Consider the following 10,012-nt stretch of genomic DNA (forward strand, 5'->3'; position numbering starts at 1 on the left):
AGGCATCACACTTGGGGTTCTCAAGCTTTCAAAGGTCAAGAACTACAAGTCCTTCTAAGAGGTAAGTCATCTAACTAGTTGTATTGTTCATTTGACAATTTGTATGCTGGTTCGGATATATGCTTTGGAAAATGAAAATATCCATGTATAATTAGAGAAAACATAGATCCAAAGCATTAAGGGTTACATGTGCACCATAGGAGTGTTATAGTGCTCTAAACCCAACAGTGCGGGGCCCAATAGATGTATGGTATGTGGTATTTTGGGGAACTTATTAAGCTTTGTGCTTACAGTTTTATGTTTATGGTTTTAGGTACTTTTGTTTTCAAAAGGAAGGGCCCAAATTGATCCTCGTGCATCCACTTGAGATTTATTCCGCACTGAATGTTTACAAATTACTCTGATGTTTTGAGAATACCTTGACTATGGCCGTTTTTGGAACAATAAATGAATATTTTGACTTATTTAAAATGAAAAAAAAATTACTATGATTTTTGGGATGTTACAATTTTGTATCAGAGCCTTGGTTTGAGGGATTTGGGCACACTCCAGGGTGTGTCTGAACTCAAACTGGGGATTTTTAAAATCTTTTAAAAGAAAATGGTTTTCAAAAAATGATTTTCTAGGAAAAAGGGGTGTGATGTGTGCAGTCAGCCAAACTTAAGTAAGTATTTCCCAAAATATCCATACATATGTTATGCTTATTATTCTGGTATGAGCATACAAGAATTGCATGCTAGATTAGGGCGAATGATCTTCTTAGGATTGCATGATAGGATGTTATGAAAGATGCCTTTATATGCTTGTTGGTTGAGCTTTTAGAACTGCATGCTAGTATAGAATTTAGATTGTTAGATAGAATGGTCTGATTTAGTGAGGCACTGGTTAGATTACTCGATGCTCGAATGCTGCTTGATTTGTGCTTTTAGGGACCTCCAATAATATCGGGTAACTATTAAGTGAATACGTTAGGTTACATGTTTCGGGGATTAGATAATTTTAGAAGGTTAGATTTAACTCTATTACGCAACTCTTGTTTGAGTCCAACTGTTTGTAGTGTGAGACCTTTCAGTCCAAGAATTATTTAGTGTATGTAGCATGTAATTGTATTCGTGAGGTACTTAAAAGGTATTGAAGGGAGTCTCTTTGGGAGCTGGTTGTAGAGTGTAACGACCCAAATATTTAAAGAAATTTTTTTCACTTTTAATTAATAAAACATAATTGCTTAAACCATGAAATCCCAACATAATTGTTTTCAAATCAACGATTCATTACAACTTATTCAAATCATCAGAGTGTCCCCAAACCCTAACAGTGAAAAAGAGAGATAGAGTGCACGTCGTGCCTTCACGCTTTGCCCTTGCCCTTGGGATCAGATGTACCTAAAACAAATCAACAACCTGTAAGCAAAATGCTTAGTGAGTTCCCCAGAGCATACCACACAATACACATACACATATCCTGCTAGCTAATTAAAGCTACACACGTATCACGTAAGCCATGCATACACAAAAACATGTAAAAGTGTCATGGGCTACCCCACATGGTCTTTACCTAGGACTGACATGGGCTACCCTACATGGTCTTACATCCAATACCATGGGCTATCCCACATGGTCTTTACCTAGGACTGCCATGGGCTACCCCACATGGTCTTACATCCAATGTCATAGGCTACCCCACATGGTCTTACATCCAATGTCACGGGCTCCCCCCGGGGTCTTCATGCAAAACAAAAAATCACATATCATACCAAATCACATAATGACTAACACATATATCATAATCACATAATGGGCCGGCCTTGGTGCCTTAGACCCATGGGTATGGTGAGAAGACTCACCTCAATCTGTCGAATACAAAAGCTGCTCTCCGAATAGTTTGAAACCTCCCGAGCTGAATAATAATAATAATCCATGTTAGGACCCAAGATTAGCCAAAGGGAAAACCCAAACTCCAAACCTATACATGAGGCCCAACTATCCTTCCTTTGCTATTGGGCCCAAAATCCAAGTCCATAATTCTAATGGGCCTTTTGGCCCAATAAGGCCTAACTAATATATCCATGGCCCATAACAGATGAAATAGCCCATAATTCACAGAATTCTACCAATCTAATAACAAAAATGAAGCCCAAAAGCTCAAAGGCCGAAAATAGATTCGGCCCAATCTATAGCGAGTATGCTCGACGTACCATTCTGGTACGCGCAGCATACTTGGGTCTTAAGGACTACACGCAACATACATTGAGTATGCCCAACATTCTTCCAGATCAAGCACTTTCCCCATTAAGTGCTTAATACCCGATTCCTTTACGTCCAAAAGCCAGATCTGAGTTGTCTAATACGTCCTAAGGCATAAAGTTGCCAACTTTATGCCTTTGCATGCCTCACATATACCCAAAACCTTCATTAAGACCTTTCAAAGGTCTTTAAACAATGCATGATACCAATACTTCCACCAAGGCTCCATTTTTATGCTTCTAAACGACCAAGGGACCTTAGATCTGCTATCCTCCTCTCATGGAGTTGCTTAACTCACCAAAAGAGGTCCAAAGTCCAACAAGGGGCAAAACTAGAAAACCCTATCTAGATCTAAAGATTTAAATGGAAAGGTGCAAGCTTTTTACCTCCAGAAGCCTTGCAAGATGTCCCAATGCATATTCTTGAAGCACCAAACTGATCCAAGCTTGCTTAGCAACTCTCCTTCTTGAAAAGAACTCCAAAATGGCCACCAAAACCTTCTTCTTAAGCTCCAACTCTCACTCACACACTAACTCAGCTGTAGGAAGACGAAATGGGGCTAAAGAGGCTGATAGGGTTTGGTCCAAGAGGCTAAGAGATGTTTAAATAGGGGTTAAGTCCAGAATTTAGGGTTTGGCCTTCTGTTGCGTACGCCTGGTGTACCCTTACGTATGCCCCGCATACGTAAGGCCCCTCCGCGATCAATCATGAAGAGTACGCTAAGCGTACCCATAAGTACGCCCAACATACTTCAAGGGACCATTTATGCCAAAAATGGAAATCTCCGAGGGTTTCGAGTCATACCTAATTTAGGGTGTTACAACTCTCCCCCACTTGGACTAGACTTCGTCCCCGAAGTCCATAGATGCAAACAGATCGGGGTAATGCTCCCGCATCTCCTCCTCCGGCTCCCAAGTCCATTCGGAGCCATTTCGTTGCTGCCACTGCACCTTTACCAGTTTCACTTCCTTTTTTCGAAGCCTCTTTGTCTTCCTGTCTAAGATGGCAACTGGTCTCTCAATATAATTCAGGCTCCCATCCACCTGAATGTTATCCAAGGAGATAACTGCGGACTCGTCAGCAACACACTTCCGAAGCTAGGACACGTGGAAGGTGTTGTGAATCTGACTAAGCTCCTCTGGCAACTCTAAACGATAGGCCACCTTGCCCACTTGGGCCGAAATCCTGAACAGGCCTATAAACCAAGGCCCCAACTTGCTCCTATTTCAAAACCTGATAATCCCTTTCCAAGGCGACACTTTCAACAATACAAAATCCCCCACCTGAAACTCGAGATCTGAACGTCGTCGGTCAGCATAACTTTCTGACGGCTTTGCGCGACTCGCAAACGGTCGCGCACCTGCTAAATCAATTCGGTAGTCTTGAGCACTACCTCGGTGCTCCCCATGACCCGATGTCCAACCTCGTCCCAACACATTGGGGTCCTGCACCTCCGACCATATAATGTATTGAATGGAGCTCGGTCAATACTGGCATGATAACTGTTGTTGTACGAGAACTCTGCCAGTGGGAGATATGTGTCCCCACTCCCTCCAAAATCCAATACGCATGCCCGAAGCATGTCCTCTAGCGTCTGGATCGTCCTATCACTCTGGCCGTCAGTCTGAGGGTGGTATGCCATATTGAAATGTGGATGAGTGCCCACTTCCTCGTGAAACTTCTTCCAAAACTTGGAAGTAAACCGGACATCCCAGTAGGAGACTACAGACATAGGCACCCCGTGTCTAGCCACCACCTCACAAACATAAATATCTGTCAACTTCTCTGCGGATATACTCTCGGAGATTAGAATAAAGTGGGCACTCTTTGTTAGTCTGTCTACCATCACCCATATAGCGTCCACTCCCCTCGCTGTCCTAGGCAACTTTATGATGAAGTCCATGGTGATTTCCCCCTACTTCCACATGGGGATGGGTAGTGGCTAAACCTTGCCATGAGGCCACTGATTCTCGCCCTTGACCTTCCTACAGGTCGAGCACCGCTCTACGAACCCGGCGATCTCCCGCTTCATGCAGGGCCACCAATAGCTCAGCCTCAAGTCCCTATACATTTTCGTAGCATCCGAGCATCCCAGATGCTTAGCATGTTGGATAATTATGGGACCACTTCATAAATATGTACGATATATTATTAAATCCAGTTATTATGGTAAGAGTATAAATTGTTGATGGACCGATTTATAGAATATTTACTTACCTTGTGGGTTGAGTTCCCAGTTTGACTCAAGATCCCTTCCATCTCTCACATTGGGTTTAACTCCATCTATAAATATATGTGATGAGGAACAAATCAAGACACACGAAAATACACTAAGAAATTCGTATGGTTCATTGCTGGGGGATTTTAGAGAGAGCTCTTGAGATCAACTGGAAAAATCTTCCTAATCTCTAGATCAGAAAATCTCAATGGAACAAGGTATGCAATCATTCTTTCATGTTTAAGTTTTCTTTTAATTAGATTCGAGATTAAAGATCCAATGTTTATGCTTCCGTGTTTATGTTTTGGTTATGAAAATAACCAACATAGCATCCCCCCTGATCTACATGTGGATTTCATAATTGTGTGACCGTATTCACTTTGATCCTAACATCCATTGACATCTACATCTTCTCCGTTGACTAGTTGTGTTTCTTGAAGGCCCGAATAAGAGAGATGATACTTCAACTTGAGTCTCCTAGCCTAATTGACATTATGTACTTCTCCTATACTCCTTATACTCAGACTCGTACAATTCATTGGATAATGTTGATCTCACCATTTTCTTCCATTGCTTCCTGTAGAATTGGACCCTCCAAGTCAATTTTAAACCCCAATTCTTTACCAATTTCAACTGTCTTCTTTAACTCTTGGGTGGAGGAGCTACAATCGCTAGCAGAAGGAGCGTTTGACGGACCCACATGAGTCCGATTCAGGTCAAGAGATCCATAATATTCATCAATGATTCTACATGATGGAGGAGGGGGTGGAGGAAAGACCAGGTTAGTCAGAGGTTCAAAAACGTCTTCATTCAGACTGGCCATCAGATTAACTCCACAGGTGTTAGAATATTAGTGATAAAAAGGTTTACACTAAATGATTAAAGCTTCCATAAATAAAAGGGATTTTAAATGGTTATTTGAAAAATAGTGAATACATTAATAAAAACCCTAGTTGCTCCTTATAAGCAACTAAAGTCGTCGCACGTATCTCGCCCACATAGCCGACTTCAAGGCCAAGGAGAAAAAAGACAATATTATGTAGATCAGTTAGAAAGTCTAGTAGATCTTGTTCATGCTCTTTGTGGATCAACCTTAGAGATTGTCGCTTTTGAGGTTAATCTAAACACAATATGGTTGAATAGATGTTGGTTTAATTGTTATAGTTAAAATAATGACTTTTAGGCTTGTAAAATTTAAAATATTGTTTTCTCTTCCATTATTATTTTGAATAATAAAATGTTTGTTTATCAATCTCTGAGAAAAAAAAAGACCATCATTTTAACGATTTGATGGCCATAAGTGTGTTGTTTTATGATTAGGCACGACCTTTCAAGAGTGAAAGAGGTATCTATAAATATGTTTAATAGCCATGTGGTTTTTGATACGTGTTTTTAATAGCAATATACTTTTGGTTTTTAAGTTTTATAGCAATGTACTTTCTATATTTTGTCATTTGTCATCATAAGGGTTAAACGATAATAACCAATAACCGAACCCCTTTAACTAACTAAAACTGATAACCAAATCGATTTTAATTAATAATCAATTGTAAAAAATTTCATTAACTAATTAATTTGGTTGTAGTTCGGTTTTGGTGCATATATTATTTATTTTGTTAATATTTATTATCATTTAATATTCAACAACCATATATTATTTATTATGATCGTATATTGTCCAAGATTCTAAATAACGTTAGACATGACTTGTTTGTCACCATTTTATCCTTTCGAATTTAGAACCATCACCACGCAAAGGTTTTATCACCATACAAAAAGAATGAAATCGAGAATTGTATATCAAACAAAACAACAGATTCTTCACCGAAAAATCAGGGTCCACAAAGATCAAATCCAAATACAATAATACCTTGAAGTTCATAAGAAAAAGGGAAACAATTGGTTTTTCAGTACAAACTCCTCCCCATTCCATGATCGGTTGATTAAAATGATGATGAACCCTAAATTTTGAAAATCAATTAACCAAAATCAGATGAAACGCATATGAAAAAGCTAGTCGGTGGATTGGGTTTAAAAGATTAATCGACTAGACGGAGATTAATCAGGAGATTGATCGATGACCATAGATTGTTAATTCATTAAATTTTAAAATATTAAATATGACTAGTATCATAATAAAGTTCGTAAATATCACTAATATCATAACACAATTGGTTAATATGATTAATACAACATTAGCCATTCCTCAAACAATTTTTATTGAGATAAAACTTCTTCAAAGTGTTAGAATTTCATCTTTTTCTACTGCTTCACTCACTGTATAGACAGAGATTAATCGATAGGCGCCCTAGTCGGCTGGATAGTGTCTAGGGACTAATCAGAGATTAATCGGGACCTAGTTGAGATTTTTACAACACTAAAACTTACAACCACACAAAAAAAAGCAGTGAGATAAGAGCTAGAGATATCCAAACGGATACAAAATTATTTACGGATGCTATGGAACCTATATTAACATCCATGGGATCGAATTTGGCAGTTGGGATTTGTTTTGGGATTGCTTCTTTGACTTCTCTTCCGACTGATGTATTCCTAACACCCATAACAACATGCACACCACAAAGTTCAAGAACCCATGAAGTTTCAGTCCCGATGCCAGTAGAGGTTCCTAAAATAGCACCAGGGAACAATCACAACAAAGACAGAGTTCAGTTAACACTTTCATTAATTGGAATGAACAATTAAAATAAAGACATCAGTTGAACGAAAATATATAAGCAGAGAACGATCCCTAAACAGTTTTAGTTGAGCTTTTTGAGATGTGTGAACGAGAAATCAAGAAGAAACAAATATAAGATAAAAGAAACATTACCTTACTGTTGTCTTTGGAAATTGTAACAGCAGTTGTATCTTTGGTCGTGTGTTGCCATTGTCTTCATCGTGGATTTGCCATATTGCTTCTAATGCTTGCCATATTTTTGAGAAATCACTGCTCGATTTGCGGATGGAGAGAGAAATAGAGATAATCGGAAGCGAATGAGAAGTAACGAAAGCAGATGGGAAGAGAAGACGGTGAATAATTGGAGCGACAAAAGAAAAAGCAACGGGGAAAGATGAATCTAGAAATTAAGTCAACACATGTGTTGATGCTGACATAACTGTGGGTTTGAAGATGTGTCTCTTATCAACAGAGAATAAGTGAGAGGGACAAAAGTTGACAAATTCTAAAATTATGGTGGTGAAAGTCTCAAGTGCAGAAAATGTATTGCTCATAAGTGTGTTAGGTATTAATATATTTATATAATATACTTTTTATAGTCAATAGTTAAAAACTTCGATTAACTGATTAGTTCGGTTTTAATCCATAACCAACCCCAACTAACTCACATATACCCAACTTTTCAACAATCAAACACAAAATTTATTAGCTAAATATCTTAAAATTAATTGGAAATAAATGAAATATCATAGCATCTTTAATGGAAATATTTTTATCCATTTTACTTACGTTTTATATTTTTATTTTTTACTAACATCTAGTTTATTAAACAAATACTATAAACAAAATTTTATGTACTTTCATTAGTATGACTACATTGTTTGTTAAATAATAAACTAAAAGCAATAAATTAAAATATAAAAGTTATAACATTCAAATATACGTTAAGAAATATTTAACTATTGCCAAAAAAAATCAAAAATGATTTACAGAAATAATTTTTGTAGACATAACATAATAAATTAGCTCTACAAACAATTAGCCATTAACTCATAACTTAGTACTTATTTGTAAAACTTATACGAAAATGACGAAAGGACAAATTAACACATAGTTTAGGGTTCGTTTCTGTAATTTACTCCACTTAAAACCAAATCGACGGAGCAGTCGATGAACTCGTAGTCTCGTACGACGTACCCCAATCCATCTCTCTTTTTGACTTCAATTCATTCTTCCCCAAATTTATCTTTCTCTCTCTTTCTCTTTTGTCCCACCAAAACCCATCTCTCTGCATTTATCACTTTCCTCACAAAAAGGTGACGATGGAGGTGCTGTGCGCGCCCTTATCAATTTTCCTTTCCAATCTTTCATAATTTCACGTGATTTACGTAAATCCCTTCTCTCTCCTCCTGTTCCTTTGGGTTTTTTCTATTTATATTTACATCAGATTTCGTGTTCTTTGTTCTTTAAAGCCACTTTCACCATTTTTCATGAACCCAATTGCGCTTTCTCTGGATTCATCATTCATGGACAGATAGAGCGATTCAGATCAATCAGAGAGTGATTTTGTTTGGTTGTCAGTCAAAAAAATGAGTCGACTCGGTGAACTAATGGCTCTGTTTTTGCAGGAAAGTGAAGAGACAGAAAGGAGCACGAGAACGATCGTCGACCTCCTAAGGGAGAGAACCATGGACGGCGGCGATAGGTTCCGACGACGGAAGAGTCTCCAAGAACGGTTAGGATTAAAGAGTATGGTCTGTTGTGGATCCGCTTGGGGCATCGGAATCGGACCTTCCACCATGAGCACCCGAGCCGACGACGATGACGACGTCGTTGACTCGATCCATCAAATAGATGTCATAGACGTGAATCTAACACCGCCGGACACCAATTCCTATCCCGATTGCATCTCTCCGTCGCCTCGAATGAATCTCGCGGCGGCATTGGCTGCTGAACGGCAGTTCCGGACCACCGCCGAGCCTTTGAGTCCGAACAATGAAGCAGCCAATGAGACGTTGCCACGTACGTCGACTGCGGATCTTGGTTCGCCGTTGCGGATATCGTTGATGAGACTGTTGGAAGAAACGGACGGTGAGGATCATAAGAAGGAAGATATGAGCAGGGATCAGGTGTGCTGCGTGTGTATGGGAAGGAAAAAGGGTGCAGCGTTTATTCCATGCGGGCATACGTTTTGTAGGGTGTGTTCGAGGGAGTTGATGTTAAATCGAGGTTGTTGTCCCCTTTGTAATCGATCTATCCTCGAAATCCTCGATATTTATTAGATTTCCAACGGTTGAATCTTAAGATCCAACCTTATATATTTTTTAAAATTAATAAAATTTATTTCATTCTTATTAATTAAATCTCAAAAGATGAAATCGGATTTTGAGAGTCTATTGTTTTTATCTAATGTGTTTGATGTAAGGTGAGTTTGGCATAATTAGTTCAGCGATCGGTTGACATTTTATTTTAGCATCTAAATTATACACGTATCTAATAAAATCATATTTCTTTATGTTCCAAAAGTATACGTTTGCTTTAGAACCTGTCGCATTTTAAATTGAGAGTTTGAGACCGAAAACTTATTTGAAAATGGTAAAAATATCAGTTAAGAACCAAAAGTAAGGTAATGATTTACGACTTACAATGAAAAAGATGAAGAGAGTTAAGAATTAACCTTAATTTTCATGAAAAAATATGATGGGTTGATCACTTGATATGGTGTATATATATGGGATAATGATTTGAAAGGGTAACGAACTTTCGATTTTTGTCACATTTAGTCACTAAACTTTTTTTTGTTATCTATTTGCCATTGAACTATTGAAACTGTTCACATTTTACCTTTATGACCGGCTGTTACCGGTCATA

General features: G+C 38.3%; 1 protein-coding gene across 2 annotated transcripts; it reads left to right on the top strand.

Moving 5' to 3' along the window:
- The first annotated feature begins 8,339 nt into the window (after positions 1–8,339).
- On the top strand, positions 8,340–9,613 carry LOC122197335 (uncharacterized). 2 transcript variants are annotated; one of them, XM_052770394.1, is made up of 2 exons: positions 8,340–8,529; positions 8,770–9,613. In XM_052770394.1, exon 2 carries the CDS (start codon positions 8,830–8,832, stop codon positions 9,421–9,423), a length of 594 nt encoding a protein of 197 aa, XP_052626354.1. In that variant the 5' UTR covers positions 8,340–8,529; positions 8,770–8,829; the 3' UTR covers positions 9,424–9,613. The 2 variants fall into 2 exon arrangements, with proteins under 2 accessions (XP_052626354.1, XP_042757039.2); XM_042901105.2 differs by lacking the exon at positions 8,340–8,529 and having other exon boundaries at positions 8,538–9,613.
- Positions 9,614–10,012: the final 399 nt, after the last annotated feature.

This window comes from Lactuca sativa, chromosome 4 (assembly GCF_002870075.4).
Source record: "Lactuca sativa cultivar Salinas chromosome 4, Lsat_Salinas_v11, whole genome shotgun sequence".
In the NCBI taxonomy this organism is placed as follows: Eukaryota; Viridiplantae; Streptophyta; class Magnoliopsida; order Asterales; family Asteraceae; genus Lactuca; species Lactuca sativa.

Bases quoted from the DNA above. Each gene is read 5' to 3' on its own strand.
- LOC122197335 (XM_042901105.2), top strand. From the start codon at position 8,731: ATGAGTCGACTCGGTGAACTAATGGCTCTGTTTTTGCAGGAAAGTGAA.